The 27,891-nt window shown below is 39.5% G+C and overlaps 4 protein-coding genes across 4 annotated transcripts; 3 read left to right on the top strand and 1 right to left on the bottom strand.

The window, feature by feature from the left end:
* Positions 1-1,594: 1,594 nt before the first annotated feature.
* Positions 1,595-5,825, top strand: LOC139132101 (hyalin-like). The gene is made up of 7 exons (XM_070698492.1): positions 1,595-1,679; positions 2,908-3,153; positions 3,657-3,899; positions 4,189-4,431; positions 4,718-4,960; positions 5,243-5,508; positions 5,769-5,825. The coding sequence occupies exons 1-7, from the start codon at positions 1,595-1,597 to the stop codon at positions 5,823-5,825; spliced, it is 1,383 nt and encodes a 460-aa protein (XP_070554593.1).
* A 3,104-nt stretch (positions 5,826-8,929) lies between these two features.
* Positions 8,930-16,666, top strand: LOC139132100 (hyalin-like). Its single transcript, XM_070698491.1, has 13 exons — positions 8,930-9,185; positions 9,463-9,705; positions 9,962-10,204; positions 10,482-10,724; positions 11,015-11,257; positions 11,516-11,758; positions 12,033-12,275; positions 12,793-13,035; positions 13,492-13,734; positions 14,125-14,364; positions 15,153-15,395; positions 15,788-16,029; positions 16,643-16,666. The coding sequence occupies exons 1-13, from the start codon at positions 8,930-8,932 to the stop codon at positions 16,664-16,666; spliced, it is 2,949 nt and encodes a 982-aa protein (XP_070554592.1).
* Positions 16,648-22,423, top strand: LOC139131019 (uncharacterized). Its single transcript, XM_070696918.1, has 2 exons — positions 16,648-16,751; positions 20,703-22,423. Exons 1-2 carry the CDS (start codon positions 16,678-16,680, stop codon positions 21,094-21,096), a joined length of 468 nt encoding a protein of 155 aa, XP_070553019.1. The 5' UTR covers positions 16,648-16,677; the 3' UTR covers positions 21,097-22,423.
* On the bottom strand, positions 22,379-27,863 carry LOC139131018 (uncharacterized protein SYNPCC7002_A1628-like). Its single transcript, XM_070696917.1, has 6 exons — positions 27,670-27,863; positions 26,810-27,122; positions 25,719-25,912; positions 25,107-25,374; positions 24,374-24,516; positions 22,379-23,531 (listed from the first exon to the last, which is right to left on the bottom strand). Exons 1-6 carry the CDS (start codon positions 27,760-27,762, stop codon positions 23,508-23,510), a joined length of 1,035 nt encoding a protein of 344 aa, XP_070553018.1. The 5' UTR covers positions 27,763-27,863; the 3' UTR covers positions 22,379-23,507.
* Positions 27,864-27,891: the final 28 nt, after the last annotated feature.

Here is a 27,891-nt window from a genome sequence, read left to right as displayed (position 1 = left end):
ATATTTTTATTTTTAAATATGCATTTTCTAAGGGGTTCAGGGCGATCAGGGGTTCAGGGCGATCAAACACCGGCCATAACATTTTCAGAAAAAACGTATCACACATATAAAAAGAATAAAAACATAAAAGACATCCTTGTTCAAGCAAAAATCAAATGCAAGGTAATGAACGTGTGATTTTACGGTTTTTTTCTTTCTTTTTTACTTCTGTGTTTACGTAGCTCTAAAAAGTTTAGGGTCGGCAGGTAAAAAATAGGATGGGTCGGGTTATTGAAACAGCACAATTTTTTTCGGCCGCATCAGTCTTGCCAAACCGAAAATTTTGTGATCACACATACTGGATGTGTCGGCGCAATCAGGTGAATATATAATCTGAAAGAATTAATGTCACAGGCCCCTCCGGTATTAAAAGTATAATTTTCTCTTTGGTAAATTCGAGAATTACAAGGAATCAATATCAAATTAAAATGAGAGACATCCTTAAGGTGTCTTCCAAAACATCTATTTGATAATTGGAACTGTAATCACAAAATCTGTAATCGAAGTTGCTCCATCTCTTGACGATTTTGACCAGAAGTGACTGCAGGCTCAGAGTGATGGCACTCAACGACCATATATTTATCTTGTCAAACCTTACCAAGAATTATTTCCATAATCTGACAGAACAAACGTTTGCGACAATGGGGGAATTTACGAATGCTGTGAAGGTTGGAACCAGACCGTAGGAGGAGACGACTGCACACTTGGTACGAAATTTGCTCAACTCTTTTCATTCCCATGGTGTAGGAAGTGTTTTCTCCTAAATTGGTAAAGTTAGCAGCAGCAAAATCTACTCTTTATTGTTAAGCTGACCGCACTTTCTGGTTTCGGAAAAAAAATTAAACTGTCCACTTCCCCCGATGTCGTAACATTTTTTGAGACCGGCTCCATACCCAGTGGCACTAGACCTCCTGACTGACATGTCTATTTGAACTGCGTATAGGCGAGAGCTTCGCCGTAGGCCGTATACTGTAGATCACTGTAATGGATAACTCCGATAGGAGTTCACACACAGGAATTCACGAAGTGGTGTTCCTCCGTTCATTTGTGAATCTGGCTTATTAAAATCAAGGCTTGGACAATATAAAGTGACTTTAGTCAGTGTGAAATGGAAATCGCGGACGTAAATTGTAATCAAAGCCCTGCGGTCACATAAAACCAAAACGACGTTAGGTAGTTGATGATCAAATCATCCCAATTTAGTCTGAGACTCGGACATATGTTTATCTGAATGTTAAGATGTATTATCGCGCCAGGGAAGGTTATAATTTAAAAGTTATCATCCAAACTAAATCAATATGTAAGTACTCATGCAAGGATAATAGATGAGTATGTATTCGACTTTAATTATTGCCTATTGTCGTCATTTTGCTCAAATCTGACCCCGTAACATCAATGCAGATTTAAAGGGTCTACCCTCCATGTGCCATCGCTTTCCACGTTATCTCGCCTATATAAACATGTACTGAATGAATTGAATCATAAAATGAAGTTAAAATTTTAATGAATTGTATCTACAGATGTGAACGAGTGCCTTTCCCCTTCCAGCTGCCCAATGGTGTGCACCAACACACCTGGAAACTTCACGTGTTCGTCAAATTGCAGCAGTGGTTTCTCAGAAGTGGCGGGCATTTGTACAGGTGAAAGTGAAATAAACTTTAAAGTCTCTGTTATAGAAAGTCTCAATTTGTGATTGATTGTCACAAATCTTTACCCAGTACTACTTGATTCATTCAAACTTTTCAAAAGATTTTTCTCAAGTTAAAGTTATATATTCTACGGGTTAACATCTCATTATGAGGAAAGCGCATCCATTGCTGGCGACAACCGATGCCACAAGAAGCACAAGTCTACAGATCCTTCGCTCTTAAATCTTCTCTGAGATTAAAGTTAAGGGTCCGCTGAATTACTCTAAGATTGCGTGATATTGCTATGGAGTAAATCAAATCACAAAATACCAAAACCATAGCACACATTCCACTCCTTGCCATACCATACCGTCCATACCATACCATACCATACCATACCATACCATACATTCAATAACTCACCATACCATATACACCATACCATGCCATCCATACCATGCCATACATAACCATAACCATAACCAAACCATAGACATACCAAAACCATAGCACACATTCCACTCCTTGCCATACCATACCATACCATACCATACCATACCATACCATACCATACCATACCATACCATACCATACCATACCATACCATACCATACCATTCAATAACTCACCATACCATATACACCATACCATGCCATGCCATACCATGCCATACATAACCATAACCATAACCACACCATAGCCATTATATACCAAAACCATAGCACACATTCCACTCCTTGCCATACTATACCATACCATACCATACCATACCATACCATACCATACCATACCATACCATACCATACCATACCATACCATTCAATAACTCACCATACCATATACACCATACCATGCCATACCATACCATACCATACCATTCAATAACTCACCATACCATATACGCCATACCATACCATACCACACCATACCATACCATACCATTCAATAACTCACCATACCATATACACCATACCATGCCATGCCATACCATGCCATACATAACCATAACCATACCATACCATAGCCATACCAAAACCATAGCACACATTCCACTCCTCGCCATACCATACCATACCATACCATACCATACCATACCATACCATACCAAAACAATACCATACCATAACATACCATACTATAGCATATCATATATCATATCAGATCACACGATATAGTCATTATACGATCATGTCACGATTGCGTTCCATGATAAACACATCACTTTTTATTGTGTCGATAGATATTGAATATCCAGTGATCAGTCCAGGCTGCCCAAGTCCATCTGCAACGTCAACAGATCCGGGTCAACCTTACGCCACGGTGACGTACATCCCTCCCGATGCGACCGATAATTCGGGTTTCGTCACGGAAACGAGTTCACACGACCCGGGAGACGTATTCAGTATAGGCGACACTGTCGTCACCTACACATTCACGGACCCTGAGGGACTGGTAGCGGACTGTAACTTCACGGTTACTGTTTTCGGTGAGATTTGTCGGTTTTCACTTTATAGAATAAGTTGTGACTGTAGATATCTTTTCATCATGTTTTTGTAAAATACTGTTTCACGTTCTCCTTGCATAACCTCGATCGGGACCAGAATTCATATTTCAACAATGTCTATTGTATATTCTGCGGTGTTACCGCAGCGAAGAGACAGTTGTTGGTTATCCGTGTTAATAAAGACGAGTACCAAATCATGACGATCAATCATGTCACTTCGTCTTCATCTACAGAGTACAATAGACTGTCTATGATGTTACTCTGTGTCTTCATATACAATGATTTCCATGTGTGACTACGACGACAACTAAAATATCTTACCCAAACTTTTAACGCCAGTTCCACTCATCGGAGGAATGACAAATAACTTTTAGATAACAATTATAATGCGAGGATTTTGATTGGTTGGTAATTTGTTGCTAATTGTCTGAAAGTATCAACTCTGTGTATGACCAGTAAAAAGTGTTCATTTCACTGTACTTCAGACGTGGAACCTCCAGTACCGACATGTCCGAGTGACGTCACACAAAACACCGATGCAGGACTACCTACAGCCAGTGTCACCTGGACTGCTGCTATAGCAACTGATAATTCCGGACTGACACCAACATCGTCTGCAACTCATACTTCCGGTGATAACTTTGTCATCGGATCGACAAACGTCACCTACACTTTTCAAGATGACAGTTCTAACACGGCAGAGTGTACCTTTACAATAACTGTTGATGGTAAGACAAAAAACCGCCAACGATGTATTTGTGTTGTCATTTTTTGTACCCAATTGAAAGAGCGAATATCAAATATATAAACATGCGTTGTGGTCTTATCATATAATCCGGAGCAAAAGGTCTATAATTTGGTCGCTATGGGTCAAAAAAGGAAAAGGGTTAAAATACTAACGTTTTGTGTAGCATGACAAAATCATATCTGTTCCTGAACGGCCTAATGTAGATGTAGGGATATTTTCTGTCCTATCAACGATAAATCTTCTATTACTGCATTCCATTAATATTGCAGACGTGGAACCTCCAGTACCAACCTGTCCGAGTGACGTCATACAAAACACCGATGCAGGACTACCTACAGCCAGTGTCACCTGGACTGCTGCTATAGCAACTGATAATTCCGGACTGACACCAACATCGTCTGCAACTCATACTTCCGGTGATAACTTTGCCATCGGATCGACAAACGTCACCTACACTTTTCAAGATGACAGTTCTAACACGGCAGAGTGTACCTTTACAATCACTGTGGATGGTAAGACAAAAAGTCTTCCATAATGTATTCTTCTAGTTTGTATCCTCTTTAAACTGTAAATATCAAATATCTTAAACTGCGCTGTGGTTTTATCATATACACCTGAGCGAACAGATTTATGGGTGGTCCCCATCGGTCAAAAATGAGAAAAGGCTGAAAATACTAACGTTGTGTGTAGAATGACAAAATCATATCTGTTCCTGAACGGCCTAATGTAGATGTAGGGATATTTTTTGTCCTATCATATGATTAATCTGCTATTCATCCTTTACTATGAATATTGTAGACATGGAACCTCCAGTACCTACCTGTCCGAGTGACGTCACACAAAACACCGATGCAGGACTACCTACAGCAAGTATCACCTGGACTGCTGCTATAGCAACTGATAATTCCGGACTGACACCAACATCGTCTGCAACTCATACTTCCGGTGATAACTATGCCATCGGATCGACAAACGTCACCTACACTTTTCAAGATGACAGTTCTAACAGTGCAGAGTGTACCTTTACAGTCACTGTGGATGGTAAGTCAAAAACTTCCAATAATGTATTTTTGTTGTAATACCCTATTTAAAAAGCAAATATCAAATATATAAAGATGCGTTGTGCTTTTTATCATAAATCAGGAGCGAAAAACTCTCTGGTTTGGTCGCTAATTCAAAACTTACAAAAGGTTTAAATTCTATCTTTGAGTGTAGCATGTCATAAGCATATCTGTATCTGTTCGGCCTAATGTAGATGTAGGGATATTGTTTGTCTTATCAAACGATTAATCTTCTATTACTCCATCACAACGGATATCGTAGACGTGGAACCTCCCGTGCCAACCTGTCCGAGTGACGTCACACAAAACACCGATGCAGGACTACCTACAGCCAGTATCACCTGGACTGCTGCTATAGCAACTGATAATTCCGGACTGACACCAACATCGTCTGCAACTCATACTTCCGGTGATAACTTTGCCATCGGATCGACAAACGTCACCTACACTTTTCAAGATGACCGTTCTAACACGGCAGACTGTACCTTCACAATCAATGTGGATGGTAAGACAAAATCTTCCAATAATGTATTTTGGTTGTAATACTCCATTTAAAAAGCAAATATCAAATATGTAAAGATGCGTTGTGCTTTTATCATATAACTAGGAGCGAAAAGGTCTATTATTTTGTCGCTATTGGTCAAAAAAGGAAAAACGGTTAACAAACTAACGCTGTGTGTAGCATGACAAAAACATATCTTTTCCTGATCGGTCTAATTTAGATGTAGGGATATTTTCTGTCTTATCAAAGATAAATCTTCTATTACTGCATTTCATTAATATTGCAGACGTGGAACCTCCAGTACCCACCTGTCCGAGTGACGTCACACAAAACACTGATGTAGGATTACCTACAGCCAGCGTCACATGGACTACTCCTACAGCAACTGATAATTCCGGACTGACACCAACATCGTCTGCAACTCATACTTCCGGTGATAACTTTGCCATCGGATCGACAAACGTCACCTACACTTTTCAAGATGACAGTTCTAACACGGCAGAGTGTACCTTTATAATCAATGTGGATGGTAAGACAAAAAACCTTGAGTAATGTGTTCTTCTAGTTTAATATCCTCTTTAAGCGGTAAATATCAAATATCTTAAACTGCGCTGTGGTTTTATCATATACACAGGAGCGAAAAGATTTATTGTTTGGTCCCCATCGGTCAAAAATGAGAAAATGTTAAAATACTAACGTTGTGTGTAGCATAACAAACATATCTGTTCCTGAACGGCCCAATGTAGATGTAGGGATATTTTCTGTCCTCTCATGCTATTCATCAATTACTACGAATATTGTAGACATGGAACCTCCTGTACCTACCTGTCCGAGTGACGTCACACAAAACACCGATGCAGGACTACCTACAGCCAGTGTCACCTGGACTGCTGCTATAGCAACTGATAATTCCGGAATGACACCAACATCGTCTGCAACTCATACTTCCGGTTATAACTATGCCATCGGATCGACAAACGTCACCTACACTTTTCAAGATGACAGTTCTAACAGTGCAGAGTGTACCTTTACTATCACTGTGGATGGTAAGTCAAAAACTTCCAATAATGTATTTTGTTGTAATACCCTATTTAAAAAGCAAATATCAAATATATAAAGATGCGTTGTGCTTTTATCATAAATCCAGAAGCGAAAAACTCTATGGTTGGTCGCTGATTCAAAAATTACAAAAGGTTTAAATTCTATCTTTGAGTGAAGCACGTCATAAGCATATCTGTATCAGTTCGGCCTAAGGCCGCGTTCAAAAAAAAATGGTGAGGGGGGGGGGCTGGAGGAATCGCGATTGAAATCTTTTTTTTTTCAGATCCCCCCCTCAATACCCTCAAAAATTTTCAAGTCCCCCCCAAAAAATTACCATATAGCCGCATATTTATTAGAAATGCACGCAGAGTAAAAAAAATGTAATGTGTCGTTCTGCACGCAAATGTTCAACACTACCTCTTATCAGCAGGTTGTAGAGCCATATACCTAGGGCAAGTTCTTAAATTGATTCATTTTTAAATGCATCAGTGAATTTTTGGATTTCTCAGTCTAAGCCGCTTTGAGTTTATCCAACTCTGGCCAGTTCAATGGCACCAGCTGAAAAGCACACAAAATGACAATCATGAGAGAGTATGAAAATTGTGTATTCCTAGCTACGTTTAACCAAATTGTGAAAAAATGAGCACAGTGACGTACCGAATTTTTTTTTTCAAAAGTACAAGACATATACAACTTAGATGCCACTTATAAATTTTTTTACAAAATTGACAATACTGGAAGGTTAAAATATTCCAGGAAATTAATGTTTTAATCTCAGAAATTTTGGGTGTAATAATGGCAAATTTGATAACAAATAAAACATTCCTTTTAATCACACATTTTTCCATTTAAATTAGTCTTTACTGTTCAGAGTTTTACTTTTGTGTTATTGGTACAAAGAGATGTGAAAATTTCATTCACTGCATGAACTTGAAATGAATGGTTTTATATATTGATTTTAAGTGATTTTAGAAAAAACTGGCTTTTCATCGTACATTTGCATAAGATCAAGTATGGTGACCCCATCTTTTTTTTCTAATATTTGATTGTTCTCATATGCCAGAAATCAAAACTTCATGGTAACTGTTAGTCCCCTAGTCTTCTATGTGTTGCTCTCTGGCTGGATCTTGTGTAATTGTTTCACTGTCAATTGGGTGTCCTATGACCGAAACTCTTCTTAAACTACATCAGAGTCAGAGCTACATGTATCACTGTCACTGTCAGTATGTAGTAGCAGGGCAGTAGTTGTATTAACTTTTCATTTTGACAATATATTTGTTCAGTTTACACAATTGTGTTCTTGTTCTACTCCCTACAGAATGTTGAGCTATCCAGTATTCATCTTGCCAACACAGCCTACGTGTACCGTGTATTTGCATCATTCAATTATCACCAATATTTAGACAAACGGGCTTTGTTGACCAACTGAATATTGTGTTTTTCAGCAGCATGCTGTAGAAAGACACCAAGAAACTGTTTGATACATTGCATAGAAATATTGAACAAATTATCAACAGTTGAAGCTCATACCCCATTACAAGGCCAACTTGTTCTATGAAAATTTAATGGCATTCATACATTTTTAGACTTTTTCGAGATTAAAGACATAACATATGACAAAACAGTTCTAGATTTTGTTTAATTATTACTAACATTAGAACCTTTGGACGACATCAAAATATTGGGAGTCAAAATATTTTCAGGTCCCACCCCTATAGGCAGAGCAAAACTTTCAAGTCCCCCACTCGACTACCCCAAAAATTTTCGAATCCCCCCCTGAATTCCTCCAGCCCCCCCCCCCTCACCACTTTTTTTGAACGCGGCCTAATGTAGATATAGGGATATTGTTTGTCTTATCAAACGATAAATCTTCTATTACTCCATCACAACGGATATTGTAGACGTGGAACCTCCCGTGCCAACCTGTCCGAGTGACGTCACACAAAACACCGATGCAGGACTGCCTACAGCTAGTGTCACCTGGACTGCTGCTACAGCAACTGATAATTCCGGACTGACACTAACATCGTCTGCAACTCATACTTCCGGTGATAACTTTGCCATCGGATCGACAAACGTCACCTACACTTTTCAAGATGACAGTTCTAACACGGCAGATTGTACCTTTATAATCAATGTGGATGGTAAGACAAAAAACCTTGAGTAATGTGTTCTTCTAGTTTTGTATCCTCTTTAAACGGTAAATATCAAATATCTTAAACTGCGCTGTGGTTTTATCATATACACAGGAGCGAAAAGATTTATTGTTTGGTCCCCATCGGTCAAAAATGGAAAAGGTTAAAATACTAACGTTGTGTGTAGCATGACAAAATCATATCTGTTCCTGAACGGCCTAATGTAGATGTAGGGATATTTTCTGTCCTCTCATGCTATTCATCCATTACTATGAATATTGTAGACATAGAACCACCTGTACCCACCTGTCCGAGTGACGTCACACAAAACACCGATGCAGGACTACCTACAGCCAGTGTCACCTGGACTGCTGCTATAGCAACTGATAATTCCGGACTGACACCAACATCGTCTGCAACTCATACTTCCGGTGATAACTTTGCCATCGGATCGACAAACGTCACCTACACTTTTCAAGATGACAGTTCTAACACGGCAGAGTGTACCTTTATAATCACTGTTGACGGTAAGAAGACAAAATACTTACCTAGTTACGATACTTACACACATGAAGACTTATTTTCGAGATTTGAAATCTACAATACAAGCCATGATCGTTGTCCAAATGTATTTAATCATGTGATATAACGAACCAAAATTTGATAATCATGTATCTGTGATGGACCTGTTCGTTTAAAAGTACGAAATAGAGAAAAAGCTTTTTGTAATTTGTTACCAATTGACTGAAAGTATTTCAACTCTGGATATGATAAGTAGAAAGTGTTCATTTCACTGTATTTTAGACGTGGAACCTCCAGTACCGACATGTCCGAGTGACGTCACACAAAACACCGATGCAGGACTACCTACAGCCAGTGTCACCTGGACTGCTGCTATAGCAACTGATAATTCCGGACTGACACCAACATCGTCTGCAACTCATACTTCCGGTGATAACTTTGCCATCGGATCGACAAACGTCACCTACACTTTTCAAGATGACAGTTCTAACACAGCAGAGTGTACCTTTACAATCACTGTGGATGGTAAGACAAGAAACGTTTAATATTTTGGCCATTATTTTGTACCCTCTTCAACATGAGTAGTGGGTTTATCATACACCCTGGATCGAAAAGTTTTATGGTTTCGTTGTCTACTGTCAAACGTTCAAAAAAAGCTTACAATAAGTGGCCTTTATAGCATGTCAGAAGAATATGTATTCATATTCTTCCTAATCAAGATGTGGTCATTTTTCCGTATCCCTGATAAATTTCTATTACTCCATTGCCATTGATATTGTAGACGTGGAACCTCCAGTACCAATATGTCCGAGTCACGTCATACAAAACACCGATGCAGGACTTCCTACAGCCAGTGTAATGTGGACTGCTGCTATAGCAACTGATAATTCCGGACTGACACCAACATCGTCTGCAACTCATACTTCCGGCGATAACTTTGCCATCGGATCAACAAACGTCACCTACACTTTTCAAGATAACAGTTCTAACAGTGCAGAGTGTACCTTTATAATCACTGTCAACGGTAAGAAGACAAAATAGTTACCTAGTTACGATGCTTACACACATGAAGACTTATTTTTTGAGATTTGAAATATTCAATACAAGCCATGATCGTTGTCAAAATGTGTTTGAACATGTGATGTAACGAACCAAAAATTTCACAATCATGTCACTGTGATCGACCTGTTGTTAAAAGTACGAAAAAGAGAACAAGCACTCTATAATTTGTTACCGATCGACTGAAAATATTTCAACTCTAGATATGATAAGTAGAAAGTGTTCATTTCACTGTATTTTAGACGTGGAACCTCCAGTACCCACATGTCCGAGTGACGTCACACAAAACACCGATGCAGGACTACCTACAGCCAGTGTCACCTGGACTGCTGCTATAGCAACTGATAATTCAGGACTGACACCAACATCGTCTGCAACTCATACTTCCGGCGATAATTTTGTCATCGGATCGACAAACGTCACCTACACTTTTCAAGATGACAGTTCTAACACGGCAGAGTGTACCTTTATAATCACTGTTGACGGTAAGATAAAAACCTCCTATAATGTATTTTTGATTTCATTATTTGTACCCCATTTAAAAAGCAAATATGAAATATATGAACATGCGTTGTGCTTTTATCCTATAACCAGGAGCGAAAAGGTCTATTATTTTGTCGCTATCGGACAAAGAATGGAAAAAGGTTAAAATACTAACGTTTTGTGTAGCATGACAAAATCATATCTATTCCTGAACGGCCTAATGTAGATGTAGGGATATTTTCTGTCCTATCAACGATAAATCTTCTATTACTGCATTCCATAAATTTTGCAGACGTGGAACCTCCAGTACCTACCTGTCCGAGTGACGTCACACAAAACACCGATGCAGGACTACCTACAGCCAGTGTCACCTGGACTGCTGCTATAGCAACTGATAATTCCGGACTGACACCAACATCGTCTGCAACTCATACTTCCGGTGATAACTTTGTCATCGGATCGACAAACGTCACCTACACTTTTCAAGATGACAGTTCTAACACGGCAGAGTGTACCTTTACAATCACTGTGGATGGTAAGACAAGAAACGTTTAATATTTTTGGGCCATTATTTTGTACCCTCTTAAACATGAGTAGTGGGTTTATCATACACCCTGGAGCGAAAAGTTTTATGGTTTCGTTGTCAACTGTCAAACGTTCAGAAAAGGCTTACAATACGTGGCCTTTATAGCATGTCAAAAGAATATATATTCATATTCTTCCTAATGAAGATGTTGTCATTTTCCCTATCCCGTGATAAATTTCTATTACTCCATTGCCATTGATATTGTAGACGTGGAACCTCCAGTACCAATATGTCCGAGTCACGTCATACAAAACACCGATGCAGGACTACCTACAGCCAGTGTCACCTGGACTGCTGCTATAGCAACTGATAATTCCGGACTGACACCAACATCGTCTGCAACTCATACTTCCGGAGATAACTTTGCCATCGGATCGACAAACGTCACCTACACTTTTCAAGATGACAGTTCTAACAGTGCAGAGTGTACCTTTATAATCACTGTGGATGGTAAGGAGACAAATTGCTTAACTATTTACGATACTTACGCACATGAAGACTCATTTTCGAGATTTGAAATCTACAATACAAGCCATGATCTTATACAAATGTATTTAATCATGCGATCTAAGGAACCAAAATTTGATAATCATGTATCTGTGATGGACCTGTTCGTTTAAAAGTACGATATAAAAAAGCACTTTTGAAATTTGTTACCAATTGACTGTAAATATTTCAACTCTAAAAATTATAGTAGAAAGTGTTCATTTCACTGTGTTTTTAGACGTGGAACCCCCAGTACCGACATGTCCGAACGACGTCACACAAAACACCGATGCAGGACTACCTACAGCCAGTGTCACCTGGACTGCTGCTATAGCAACTGATAATTCCGGACTGACACCAACATCGTCTGCAACTCATACTTCCGGTGATAACTTTGCCATCGGAATTACCATCGTAACCTACACTTTCGAGGACGGGAGTTCCAACGCCGAGGACTGTACGTTTTCTGTCACTGTAAACGGTAAGAAAAGATAATGTTGTTTTGCACTGACTACCAATATTATGGAATTCGTCCTTTTTCGGTGGTAACCTTCGCCCAATCTTTTATTCGGAATGTTTGGATCAGTACTGGTGAATAATTATAGCGCGATGCCAGTCAGGAAGCGAGAGTTGCATCAATAGTGCCAAACCAGCATTGCTGGGAATAAAAAATGAAAAGAAGAAAAGAGAAAAAAGAAAAAAGGAAAACTGCGTCGCCGCATCACTATTGATGAAAGCCAGGGACCAGAAACAGTTTTTGGCCAGACTGTGATAAACTATTTAAGGCAACAATATTAGTAGTCAAGTCCAAGTGACTTTGAACTTGATGAATAAATGATGATTATGGAACTTTCTCCGCGGCGATTCTGGAACATCCATTCTTCTCGGTGCCGGGTAGAGCTGTCAAGGCAAAAGTTTCGGTGGTGTACTGTCAAAGATACGACCAAATCCCATTCACAGTCTAGACCATATATTTCTCTCGTGCTTTACAACCTCAGACATAGAACCACCTGTACCCACCTGTCCGAGTGACGTCACACAAAACACCGATGCAGGACTACCTACAGCCAGTGTCACCTGGACTGCTGCTACAGCAACTGATAATTCCGGACTGACACCAACATCGTCTGCAACTCATACTTCCGGTGATAACTTTGCCATCGGAGTCACCACCATCACTTACACTTTTCAAGATGGCAGTTTAAACGCAGCAGACTGTGCCTTCACAGTTACCGTCAACGGTAGGCAAACAAAATAATACCATTGACTTTTAATATTAACCAGCGTTTTTTCGCTTACACTTCTTATTCCTGATCAGTGACGTAGACGTTACTGCCCTATAAGTGTACGCCTGTGGTTCGGTGGTCGAGAGTTGTGCAGAGGGATTTTACCACTGTCGACAGGTTAATGAATCGAAATTTCACAACAACAAAGGAAATCCCCGTCTCTTGAAGTAGTACGTGCTGGTAGAGGACTGTGAAGGGTCTATGCTACAACTTTTGCGTTAGATTTGTGACATATTATTTGCAACTCCTGATCAAGTAGTAAAAACACCCTATCCACCAAAACAAAGTAAGATTGAGTCAAGAAGAGTGAAAACATATTCATTTTGAGCTCTGAATTTGTTCACTGACTAATCGCACCAACAAAAATTGAAAAAGTGTTATTGATTATCAAATAATGTAAACACCTTGCAGATGTGGAACCACCAATACCAATCTGTCCGAGTGACGTCATACAAAACACCGATGCAGGACTACCTACAGCCAGTGTCACCTGGACTGCTGCTATAGCAACTGATAATTCGGGACTGACGCCAACGTCGTCTGCAACTCATACTTCCGGTGATAACTTTCCGATCGGAGTCACAGCAGTGACGTATACCTTCGAGGACGGGAGTTCCAACACTGCAGATTGTACATTCACAATAACTGTCAACGGTAAGAGATGCCCGTCACTCACAACTATTGTGAAAATTACAATTGACGAATTTTCTGCAATGTCCGGACTACAAGGCCACCGACACGTCTGAAACAATCTTTTAAAAGTTTTAAACGCATGGAAGTTTCTATGATTATGTAATTGTCCACCCGATCCTCTGATTTCTTATTGCCATTCATGGAAAAACATGTATTTTACAGAGCACCTCGTCGATTAAATACTTACAAACATTTTAAACTTTATTACATTTTCCTATCCACCAAAGGAAAATTTTAGTTTACCATTCACTCTTGATGACAATTTCATATACTCGTAGATTTGATAAGTTACAAACTGTAGCGGTAGATGTGCAATTTATTGACCCTGTATCAAACTAATTTTCATTAAAGATGACGAATCACCGGTACCGAGCTGCCCTGGTGACATCACACAGACCACGGACGCTGGTCAGCCCACAGCTACGGTCACTTGGAGCGTTTCAGTGACAGATAACTCTGGAATTCCGCCAGTATCGATGTCTTCGGACAGCCCGGGTGATAACTTTGCCATCGGATCAACAGTGGTCAACTACATTTTCCGGGACGGGAGTTGGAACACCGCAGCTTGTTCGTTCACGGTTACTGTCATTGGTAAGGGGAGTCCTAAAAAAAAACGTGTCATCGCCATGAATTGAGCTTCATAAATTTGCTTACTTTTGTTATATTTGTCGTACTCTTCTATTTTACATAGGGGGTTTGTCATCTTCGTATGCAAACAGTGCATTTTCGTTTCAGAGGAATCGATAGAAAGTGCAGCCGTGACCTTCACCGTCGGGCCACGGTCAGTCTTTGTAAATGAATGAAAATGATTTGTCAATTTTTGGCTGAATTTCCATGATACTTTCGATTACCGGTAACGAAAGAATAACTTGTAGGAACTGATGTTGCCTCTGAAGCCAAGGTTATCTGTTTTGTGTGCAGAAATTCCGAGAGGAGTTTCATAAATTTTATTCTTTAAGAGCACTTTGGATGAATTGGCCCAGCAATGGCGTGAAAGTTTAGAGCGGTTTAATTTGTGGATAGAATAGTTATCCGAGGAAAGAGAATGTATAGGTGCGCCTGTTTTGCCGATGTAAAGGATAACTTTTTCTGGTGGAAGTAAGAAAGCAGTTTACATAGTTCCCCACCAAGAATAAGCACACCAGAGTTTCGAACATAGGTATCACTTACAAACTGCTCCGCATATCCATATGCAGTTCCGACGACCCACTCCCTTTAACCCTATCACCACCATGGTTTGTCCCAATTCCATTGTTTTCTATGGTAAAGTTGGACCTGTATACAGGGAACTGGGGGTGAAAGGGTTAAAGGAACAACCTGACACATTTTATGTTAAAAATATCTATATCTTAATAAGAACCTCAACTCCTCTCCATCAGACGTGGAACCTCCAGTACCGACATGTCCGAGTGACGTCACACAAAACACCGATGCAGGACTACCTACAGCCAGTGTCATGTGGACTGCTGCCACGGCAACTGATAATTCGGGAGTTGCACCAACATGGACTGCATCGCACACGCCCGGCGATGTGTTTCCCATCGGATCGACTCCGGTGACGTACATCTTCCAGGATTTCAGTTTCAATCCCGAAGGATGTTCCTTCATAGTGACAGTTGTAGGTAAGTATACAGTATTACAGTCTGAAGGAGGCTAAATATTACGGCATGTTTGTCGAGGATAATTATCGGCAGTATGTACCGTTTGAACGGTATTGTGAAGCAGGTGTGCCGATCTCAGCAACAAAATGTTCGATGAACAAAATATCACAGGTATCTGTCGTTTTGGCAGGATTTATGATAGACACTCATTGAATTTGATCCACTGCCTCCACTTTGGCTGTAAGATACACTAGCTTGTTCGCAGACAACGGGGTTTGGTTGCTCTAACAGGTGAATACTGCTTGGTACAACTCAAATCGTTCTATAGTTCCCTTCATATAAGGCACTTTTCCTTTTTAATCATTCAAGAAGTCAGTCTTTTTGAAAATCTTACTCTTCTTCGCTTTCGCTAGATGCGGAACCGCCCGCCGTAGACTGCCCCGATGATATCGTTGTAGGCAGCGACGCCAACAACGTCACATGGGCAACTCCAACTGCCACAGACAACACGGGAGTCGATCCAAGTTTGGTATCATCGTCACACAGTCCCGGCAGCATTTTCGACATCGGCACCACAACGGTCACCTATGCTTTTCAAGATGGCAATGACAACATTGGCGACTGTGTTTTCACAGTTACTGTTGTCGGTAAGCTCGTAAGGAAAAAATTCCTGGTTTGTATTACAGAGGAATATTTTCGCTATGTTCTTCGCAAAATCCCAATGGACTACAAAATAATTCGTCACATGATTACATTTTGTCGTTATTGCACGAGTTTTCCCATATGAAATTACTTGTAAAGCTATTTATGTCTAGTTTCCACTCTGCTTAAAACGGCCCAAAGTTTATCGAAGATGTAACTTTGTGAAACACTTGAGAAACTGTTCCTTCCATTACGCTCAGTAGAGTCGTAAGACAAGCCAACTTGTTTGTAAATCTGGGCCATGCATATGTTACCTTGTAATTTTAAATGCACATCCCTGAGACCTTGATCGAATAGACATTTCAAATGTAAACACGATTGGGACTAGTTCGGGATAATTGGATGGTAAGGTAAGGTTGTTTTAACCTGCAAATGTACGCTCATCTGCTTTTCTTTTTAAATTACACACTTGTTTTTATGAGTAATTTGTAATACTGCAACATTCAGCTATATGGCACTTAACCCTTTTGAGAAATTTGAAAAATTATGAAGATCCAATTATCCCAAATAAGTTCCAATCATGTTTGTTGCTTTTGACACTCCTCATTATATTCCGGTTTTAACAGATGTCAGTGACGACAGTAGCCTAGCAACGGCTGGAATGATCGCGGCGACAGCAATCGCTGCCTTGGCCTTGGTAGCATTGTTAGTGGCAGCAGCATTGCTATACAAGAGGTGAGACACATCATCGATTCTTGAAAGTTGCCCATTGAACGTGTTTAAGTTGCACGCGAATTCTTGTATGCGTCGTTCACAGAACTTGCTTGAACTTGGTGCCAGAAATGTTTTACTTGGTCGAGAACTTTTTACTTGCCTTAAATGATATTCTATAGTTTGACTGCATTCACAAATACCGGGTGGAGTGGAGGTGGGGGTGGATGTGGAGAAATCGTTATTGAAATTTGTATTTTTGAGATCCCCTCAATAACCTTAAAAAAAATTCAAATTCTCTTCTACATGATCGAAAATTTCCAAGTCCCGCGACTATCATATGGCCAAATATTTATCAGGTTTACACACAGTAAAATAAACACTCGTATTGCACAGTTCTGCGCGCAGATGTGTAACACTAAACTTATCTTTTCGTACTTTCTTCTGACGCACGGATTAATATTATGTAGTGCTTATATAGAACTGTCGCCAGCAGTTTGTAGAGCCATATTCCTAAGACAAGTTTTCACATGTAAATTGACAGTGTCACTGTCACTGCCGCTATGCAGTGACGGTGACACTGTCCGTAGGACATACAGTAGCCGTATAATTTTGACAATATTTTTGCTCAGTTTATCAACTGCGTTTTTGTCCTATTCTCTATAGCACATTAAACCGGTAACTCTCGGTAGGGCCCTACCGAGAAAAATCGATGAAAATGGGCGGAGCAAAACATAACTAATATGGTTTTTGTGAACAAAAAGTAGCAAATTAAAACAGCTGGTTGAACACCTCCAAAAATAGAACGTGCACGCCACATACTGTAAACATTGACTGCACGGTGACTTTACGTATACTATTTTCACCCAATTTTACGGTTTACTTTCCATACGTTACATCCACTCATTTCCCCAATAGGTTTTTCTTGAACATAGACTTTTTCGAAGTCTTACTGGAGCAGAGTTCGGCGCGGCGTCGCCTCGGATTTGTACAAACCGTGATGACGTTGCCAGGCGATCGATCGACACTCCTTAGTTCTCATGCGTCATGGTATACGTTTCTCGTCCGAAAACGAAGCGTTTGTCATTGTATTCAGCGCCTTTTTGAATGATTCAACATAATGCATATCATGACAGTGGCAATAGCTATCCGCATCTTTGTATACGGGTAAACGATGCAGAAATCGTAGAAAATGTAGTTTTCTGCCACGGGATCTATTATCGGGGTTTTCCTCGGCTCAGTCATAGTATATATAGTGTACATCACTCTTGCAGGGAGTCTTGATTGAAGATAATAATGAAGCACCGTTTTGTCCAAACGCCGTCCTAGAAATGCCGCATTTCAGGAAAGAACGGGAAAAAATCAAAACAGTTCTGAAAGAACAGCAAATTCGCCTACTAGATGTCCAAATTTATCGAGTGTGGTTATTTCAATGGAGACGGACATTTACCACAATGCTCAACGGCCAAGTCGTCTACCAAATTTTGTAGAGCTTTTGTCTTACAAACAATCCTTTCCTCGTTCGACCTTAGTTCAGCGAGGCAGGGCTGTGTCTCCATATAAAACGTAGTTTTCCACAGTTCTTGGATGGTAGTTGTAGTTTCCTTTTCAAAACTTTCGTTGTCTCATGAACTCGGCGCTGTCGGATGGGAGGGTACCGACGACTATTCCCCGGCTTCGATTACAAGTTTTATGGTGACCGAAATGAAATGTGGTGTCGATTTGTTGTCTTATGATTATTTCAAAAAGCTTCTGAAAAATACTTATTTTAGAAATCAAACCTGTTAATATTTAATCACCAAAAATAAAATCAGAATAAAGTGGATTTCATAAATTCTCCGAGCATTCGTTTCAATGTTCATCCCTCCTTATAAAATGGTGAGTTCTAGTATTTCGCTACTTTGAACGATCCCGCCAAAATCGAGTGCACTGCACTTCTACACTCTCCACGCAGTCGCGATACTATTCATTACAAACGCGTGGTAGTCAGAGTCAGACTGCTAATCACACTATGTCAGCTGGCTTTATGAAGATAGCGGTCACTGATGAGCACTAGAGGTAGCCACGGGAATTTCTTTGCCAGGAATGAATTGGAGCTAACTGTGATGGGGATCGAGCGCGGACATTTGAGTGCAACTTATGGGACTGATTAGTACGGTGACCTCAGCTGCCGCCGGCGACGTTTGTCAACTCGACGTGTGATCACTGAGATCAGTATAAGTGACCCCAGCACAGTGACGACCGAATATGCCGAAGGCGATTGCAGGCGTCAAAAAAATCCCGGTTTTGTCAGCACATTGGAGGCTACTTGTCTTTTTGAATTTGACTTTGTTCGCTTTGTGTTGCATAGGCATGCACGGCTTTAGATCGGGAAAAAAAATGTATATCACTTTTGGAAACAGCTATAAAGAAGCGATAGTTTACGCATATCGCATTGCGATGATTGCGCTTTCAACAGTACGTTGACTAGAGGGTAAAACTTGACATTTGAAAAGAAGATAGAAGATATACAGACAGTGTAGACAAAGTGAAAGATCATGCCAGAATTTGTGCTGGTACTTGTCCGTGGTCTCAACCCGAACATACCAGACGTACTTTATGCCGGGCATGAATGACAGTATAGGCCTTCCTGTCTGTAAAATGTACGGCTCAGGTAGGCCAACACAAATGAAAACGGTCCTTTTCAGGACCAACAAATTTTCCAAAAAGAGAACTACCGAATCAAATGTGTTTGCATGTATTTGTTATACACAGTGTGTGTGCGTTTGTATCTTTCGGTACGCTCCGAGTATTTGGTGTTTTTCCCCGCCTTGAACAATCAACGCTACGTACGGAAAAAGTAAACAACGTATCGCTAATGACTCATTTGCAATTTGCATATCATGTCAATCATGCAGATTCAAACTGAACATCGAACGTTATACCGGCGATATTACCGGCAAATATTTTATCCTTTTTCTGGTTCCAGACGTCATTTCAAATTTAATTTCGTCAGAAACCAAGTATATTGTGCCCCAAATACTTATACACATATCCCTCAATTTCCAAGAAAAAATTAATCGTTAGATTTCTTAATTAACGGTTTTATGGACGGCGTCCAGAGCGTACCGAGTACGTTTGAATATCCCACCATTATGACCACTCTCGTAGGTTCTCGCGCTTTTATACGGGAGTTGGGGCTTTAAGCTGTCCACTTTGCGGACACGGCCAGAATATGTTTACCTTGCATTTGTATAATTGACAAATGACTTTCAGTCAACAATATATAAAAGTTAAATGTTAAAAGCTGAATATTGTGTTTAGGCGTGATGTACGGAGTATATGTGCATTAATTAGAAATATTCGAAAACATCAAAATTCGCAGCTTCTGCTCCGTCACAAGACCTACTTGTTGTTTTGCTTATGAAAATCCAATTGCATTCATACTATTTTAGATTCTGAAATAAAAGTATTAGTCTGTGGGCCAAACCCTACAAAAGGCATTAGAAGTTGAATTTTTGTCCACAAGTGTCTGTGAATATTAATGTGATGTGAAATGATATAGTTTACAACATGCTTGTATGGAAATACAATCTTCAATTGCAAGATCTGGCGCAATAATTAGATTTTTGGCCAAAGTCTCGTTTGATTCAGTAAAAACGAAGAAATGTGTTGTTTTTCTGTTGATGATAGTTATTGTAGCAAGAATTTAGTACTAACATAGAATAGTTTCCCTGACATAAAATGTTATTTGGTTTTTCATTGAATTACCTACTAAACTATAGATTCTGGAAATGTAAAAAAGGGAGCTATTAAAAGGTTTGTAGATTCCCCCCCCCCCTTACACCGACAGCAAACCTTCAAGTCCCCTCTCTTCTAACCCTAGACTGTCAACCCCTCCCAAGTATTTGTGAATGCAGCCTATGTTGAAATGATGGGGGAAGGCGCTATTGAAGATTGGGATCATTTTGACTGTTTTACTGTTCAAATATACAGGTTCAGGGCGCGAGCGGGGTCCTACGAACAACAAAATTCATCCTTCTCGAGCGAAAGGAGCCTAACCGATACGGCAGAAACTGAGATCGATGGAGAGTCAGTCAACTTTCCAAGCGACAGCGGAAACGACGGGGCGGTGGAATCGGGAGAGTCCGGCGAAAATATGGACGAAGACTTGGTTCTTTTGAAGGAGAAACTTGCAGCTGCATCGCCGGAAAACGAAGAGGCCGTTGCCGCAGACTTGGCGTTGCTGAAAGGGAAACTTGCGAATAATTCGTTGCAGCCTCCTTCCAATTCGATGCTGAGTGTACGACACTCCCCGGAGCCACCGACAACGCCCTCTGGAGCTCATTACTATTATGATACTGATATGCCAGTCAATATCTATGTATGAACAACTGATTGACGTAACACGTTTGCTAACCTGAGGAATTTTCTCACATTATTGTTATGTTTTGTATCTAGTGTAGGGCATGCTGTCAAAGATGACATATTTTGAAGGTTATTTTCTGTACGAAAGCTCGTATTCACAAGGTAATACACTGACATATTAAAGATATGATGGAATGTGGAAATACAGAGCATATACGAATTCAACAGCTGCAGCTTTCACTTTTGTTTCCAAAGACTGGTCTACAGGCTCATCTAAAGTTTGCTAGACAGTATTAAATACGGCTAAATTAACTTCTAAATTTTAACCATGAAAGCAAGCATTATTCGAAGGTTTGAAACAATTTGTTGCAGCAACGTTATGTCAGTTCACATCTTCAACTGTTGGATTTGTATGTTCAGGGAGCTTGTGAACTATGGACCTGATAGCTATCCCATGATTCAATGGTCTGAACACGAACAAGTTATTAATTTAAGGAGTAGAGATTTCGAAAATACAAAACAAAATCCTTTATCACCAAGTATTTCCGCCGTATTTGATCGCCAGTGCTGTAATTCAAGTATAAATATTTACACTTGACTGTCTTGTCCTTGACAATGGCATTTCAACCTGGCTTTGTAGTACAGACTTGCATTTTCTGTGGAAAAGAAATTGACTCCAAGGTGGATGACAGAAGAAGTATGTGCGTTTCAGACGTTTCCATCACAAAGAAAAGCCAATGTAAAGTTCGGTACACCTAAAACTTGTCTTGGAAATAGCATAACCATATACTTTGTGCGGTGGCAAAGTTATTGAGATCGTTGAAAAGCAGGCGGGATTAACCAAAGTGTGGTGATGAAGGTTTTTTAGAGGGGTTTCTGTTACTTCTGAATAATATGATATATTCGAATCTAACCGTTATACATTGCTAATGAACATGATAAATAAGGGCATGAAGGACATTCATGAAAAATAACCACCAGATTGGCAACATTGAAAAGTTGCACATCAGAGCAGAATACTGTACATCGTGTTAGCAGAACTTGTCCTGATAATTGTGTCTTGCACAATCTATATTCATTATAGCTGTTCTCAGCAAAGAGAACATTGGCAATTATTTCAGTCTGTCCATCAGACAGTTAACTGTCAAATTTACCTGCCCTGGACAGGTGTGTGGGCAATTATTTCCTGCCCTGCTCCAAGACTTCATATAGCACTGCAATCACGGTATGAGAAAAAATTGGTCACTTCTTCAGTGTAATTATGAACCATTGTAATTCCAGCATTGAGAAATTGGTTTTCAACATTACAAAAATGATCTTTATTTCTTTCATATGTTTTATAAGGAAAACAGTTTAAATCAACAAAGCTTTGGCAATTTGTATTTCAAAATGTAGCATTATTTCCTCAGAGACATTTGTCATTTAGCTTCTTAAAAGACCTTGTCAAAACATAAAGATGTTATTTGCTAGTTTTTTCCATTCTACTGGTCTTTGCACCTGTGCAAAAGACAGCACAGTAAAACCGTATGATGATGTTGATCTTTGTAAATGTAAAGAAGATAAAAACACTGCTTCTCTTTCTAAAGTCTTGTAATACATCTTTTCTTTCAGTATGACAAACTGTTATTTGACTGTGACAGTCAAAATTAGATATTAGAAAAGTATCTTGAGGTCTTTTTATGTAAATGTGGACCTTTTTACATACTTTATGCAATAAATACTTTCAAAACACACTTGCCTGACTTGCTCCCTGGTTAGGCTTGTAAGCCACAAATATCTGTGAGTGTGACTGTAAACAGATAAGGTAATCGCAGACAACCACATACAAAGTGGATACATTAAAACTTTATGGCAGGTCTTTTAACATACTTCTGATGAACTCTGCATATTTTTTGCCACAAATGGATATTAATACATTATATATCTGTTATTATATCATACCAGTATATTGATATATACAGTGATCTGATTGGTCGAGACGCGAAAAGAACCGTGGTATATTGGCGATATACCACGGTTGGCATACGCGTGAGCTCTCAGCTTGAGCAAAAATCTGTTTTTGACGTTCCATGCCAGAATTTTAATATACTGTTGTGATATAATAGCAATAAATCACACCCAGCGACAGTATACCACTCGATTTTGACCAGTTCTCTTCATAAATGCACTCGCTATCGCTCGTGCATATATGTCGTGAACTGGTCAAAATCTCGTAGTATACCGTCGCTGGGTGTGGTTTATTGCTTAAACATACCATCACTAAATTTAGAAGTGAATCACTATGTCGGGATGTTTGAGGAAATGAATAAAACATGAGAAGGTTTGCAATTATAATAAATATCTTTTCAGCACCAATGTGATTTTAGGAGTATGTACACAGGAAGTTAAAAACAGTTCATGGACATTCTGTTATCTTCTCGATGTGTGATTCTACTACATTCCTCTGTCGGTCCAAACCTGAAAAATTCGAAAAGATGTCCTTTTTATTTTCATATAATGATCACATGACTTGACAGACAATACTAACCTGGTCACAATGCGTTTGCAAATTTTCAAATTATATTAAAGTGTGTTCATAATTGTTAAGTTAATGGCCTATTGAGCTATTTGAATCAAGTTGGAAATTTTCTACAAAAAAATTGTATGACTATGATAAATTTTCAAGCACCATGTATGTAGATCCCCATACATCAGTGGGGTTACCATTAGTTGACATAGAGGGCGCACTACACTGGTGATGTGACAGCAGAGAGGACAAAATGTGGTATATGTTTCTGCTGATAGTTTATGCCTTGTGAAGTTCTTTTCGTGAGTTGCTTTTGAAGTCCTTTTAGCGTGCTTGACAATTTATTGGCATAGAGGGCGCTCACCATCCACAGGCTTTCTAAATCAGCAGTGACAGAATCTGGTGGTTTTATTTCGCATTGACTACTGAATTGTCATTTCTACAACTGGGTAAAATACATATGCAACTACGTATAAATGATGAGGAATGGGTGTGAGACCATCAAACTACTTTCAACAATCTCTGATGTTATGTTGCCATTGGTCTTGTATATGATAGCAGATGTGAAATTGGAATGTATATATGTCAATCCAACAACCACATATAAACAAGACTGCATCTCTGCTGAGGGTGCAAATAATCTACTTGAATGAAATCAAAAAGACTGGATCAATTACTACAGGACCTGTGGAAGTTGAATGACAAGTTATGAAACCTGTATGAAGAATGATGACAGTACTGGGGGAAAAACTAGAAAATAGGCACAGCTATCCTGCTGAAAGAAATTACTCACTTTTGTCGCAGCTCTGTGTAGGATAGTGTGCCTGAGTGATAATTCATCCAGATCCTTGGAATATCCGCCACCAATGACACAAGCACATGGCACTCCATGGGAGAGAACTCTGTCCATGACCCAGTAATCCCTATGGAATAATCCTTTGTCAAAGATAGAACAATAATTACTTTCTGTGTAATGTCATAATCCTTTTTTTTTCAGCACATTGCATTAACCGTTTTAGTGTTGGAATAATTTTGGTGCAACACTTTACCAAATTTTATGAATTTTTCTGCAATTTTTTGATAATATTGGACCAAGCAGACATCACTTTTCATTGGCTAGAGTTTTTTATCAAAATTTTAGCAAAAATCTGAAAAACGTGACGGAGGTATACTTTATAAAGACAAAAAAATGACTTCAACATTCCAAGGGTTAACAAACAGTATTCTAAATCTTATTTCTTCTATTTTCAACATATTAATTATGACTTATCTAGAGTTGCCTTGATGCCTGCCTTCTATTGCTAACTGTGAATGTAGCAAAATATCGAACACTGAATTAATAAATGGACACTTGTCTCCTTCACCGTGTCATTATGACTGGCAACTGTTTAAAAGTAATCATATGTCATTTTGATAATAAACTCATTTATCATCTATCTGAGCATACTCTACAAATCACTGCATTGCCACAGATTCTCAAAAATGCAAACTTTATTTTGCGGGTTGATCACAGGCAGCCCACCTACCAGCGTCAGTGAGGTTAAGGTTGCCCAGTGCATCCTTCTGATGTGGGTCAACTCCGGCGTCGTAGATGACCAGGTCCGGTCTAAAAGTTTCGAGTATCAACGGCAGCCACTTGCCAATCTCTTCCATGTATTCGTCGTCTCCAACACCATTCTCCAGGCTGACGTCCAAATCACTCTTTTGCTTGTGGAGAGGAAAGTTCTTACCACAGTGAACGGAAAATGTGAAGACGTTTGGATCATCTGCAAAAATGAATGCAGTGCCATCGCCCTGTCACAGAAAAAAACACAAACAAAATTTGAAATATGTTGTATTCTAATATGTCATTGTTATAATCTTGAAAGAGGTGAAATTTTGTCTTGAAAGAATAAAGATGAACACCATCATTAATCGATTGTCTTTGAATGCCAGTGCTACTAAAATCATACTTACATGTGTCTGTACATAAACTTTGACCTGGGTCAAGGTTGAGGCAAACTTGAATGTGCTTCCACAATGAGAATCAGAAAAGCTAGACATCTTGTACACGTCTAAAAGAGCTTTATATGTAATAAAATAAACTTGAAGGGGCTCTCTCTCTCTCTCTCTAATATATCACATCACTATATATTTACCTGATGAACATCAAGATCAACTATTAAAACTTTTGAGACTCTGTTCCTGAGTATGAAGTATCTGGCAGCGACAGCCATGTCGTTGATGAGGCAGAACCCTGAGCCATGTGAAGGGAAAGCGTGGTGTGTTCCACCGCCTGTACTGCAAGCTAGACCATACTGCAATGCAGCTTCAACTGCTAGGAGTGTACCCCCTGGAAAAGGGTGAGACAATCGAAAGGTAAGGACAAATTCCTTTGCATAGGCATAAGCATTTGAAGGAAATGACAACGGAACCAGGGGAGCCACACTTTGTGAGCTCATTTACACTCACAGAGGGAAGAATACATTTTGAACGTATAAAAGTTAATCACATCTAAAAATAATTAAGGCTCTGATCATGCTACTTTCAAAGCTGCCAGGGATGCTGTCAATCCCTATATGCAGTCAGTTACATGGAAGCCTAGAATAGCATGAATTTTCTGTGTATTTTTATATTTTGTATCTAGCATTACTGAACATCAAAACATTCCTGGCTGTTTCACTTGGTTTATTTGAACTTCTGTGTGTGACTCAGAAGGAGGGGATCATCATGTAGGCTGCTGTGCATATGGGACCCATAGAATGGGTCTGTGGCAATGTACAACATATCCCAACATCCCTTGTGAATATCACCATTTTTAAAGTGGTGGCTGTGCTGAAACTGGTGATGGTCGAAGCAGCTCCATCCAAATGAAGAAATGCAACCAAAGTTTATTTGGAAAAGTCTTTCAGCGATTAGAAAGCTTACACAACTGGTGAACTATGAACATGCATCAAATATTGATTTTGCTTCACACTAACTTGCTCATCAATGATCGCCAATTTCTGGCAAGAGGCAATGTTTTACATTGAAAAGAAAGTCGCCCAGCTGCATGCGCAGAAGGGACGGCCCCTCTCCCTATTATGTTAACAACTATTTACAAAAGATTCCACATTTTAGCCTATAAATGTAAAATTTTGCCCATACAAATAGGAAACTAAGATGTGTTTTACTGGTGACTTGCAGTCATTAAACCATATTGTCTGGTCATCAGTGTATACATGCAGACAAAACCTCAGCAAATTCCAACCTGTCTCGTATCTGCACCGACTGACAAGCCCTCTGCTCCATTCAAATCCCGTCTTCTTCTGTTCCTTGACACCAATCTGACCACTGAAAAAATCATCTATGTACTCTTGTGTGTGAACAGTTTCAATCAAGACTTTTCTGCTGACTCTCTCTGGTTTCCACACTTGCTTCCTGTCAATGACGTTGTCTTTCAGTAAATAATAGAAGAGTCTTTCAAACTTCCTCATTTTGAATCTGTGGTCTGGGGGTAGATGGGAAACATACCCCTCATGGTGGACAATGGGTAGACCTCGGCGAGTCTTGTCTTTGGTTACCTTGAAAGAGAAATAGCACATTAGAAACTGAATGAAACACATTAAAATTGTTTTTGCACAGCATAGATAAACAATAATATCACTGCACACAAATAATAAAAATGTTCACTACTGAGATTGCACGATCAAAGAGTGTGAAATTAGTATTAAATATATGTGATTTCCTTATTTGATTTTCATACATATTTTTATTTGAACAATCAATAATCATTTGAAAAAAAAACAAAGTGTGAGTACTGTCATCTCAGTTGCTCTTTAGAGGGCGGCATACACACTTTTTCGGTACAATGCATCTCACGTCGGTACATTCACGCACGTGAAGAACATGGGACTTCAGTTTTACTCGTCGCAAGTTTGCAATCGGCAGCATTTTATACGATGAAGGTCTGATTCGACCGGTGAGCAATTAAATATCTGGGGGGGGGGGGGCACTCAAAACGAAGGCAGAGGTGTCGTAAAACGTTACAGTGAATTAGCGGATCTGACGACTAAGTGCAACAGTGATAAACTTGCCACATGAAGAATCATAAATGCATATCAAACTTACCTGAGAAACAAGTCGTACACACTTTAACTTGCTGTTCACACTGTGCTTTGAAAGCAGAGTTCTGTGAACTTTTATTAGCACGGTGTGCACCATGCCTCTAAAAGATCTTTTGCCAATTTTTGTCGGTCACACTGGATCTTCTCTCCGTGTCATTGCAGGCCTGCTGTGTATGCATGTGTATATAACAGGTCGATAGCCTTTGACCTTTTCCGGGGTCATCAT

The sequence above is a fragment of the Ptychodera flava genome, chromosome 4 (assembly GCF_041260155.1).
Source record: "Ptychodera flava strain L36383 chromosome 4, AS_Pfla_20210202, whole genome shotgun sequence".
NCBI lineage: Eukaryota > Metazoa > Hemichordata > Enteropneusta > Ptychoderidae > Ptychodera > Ptychodera flava.
The sequence above is the reverse complement of the archived record's forward strand: the minus strand, read 5'-3'. Positions and strand labels throughout refer to the sequence as shown.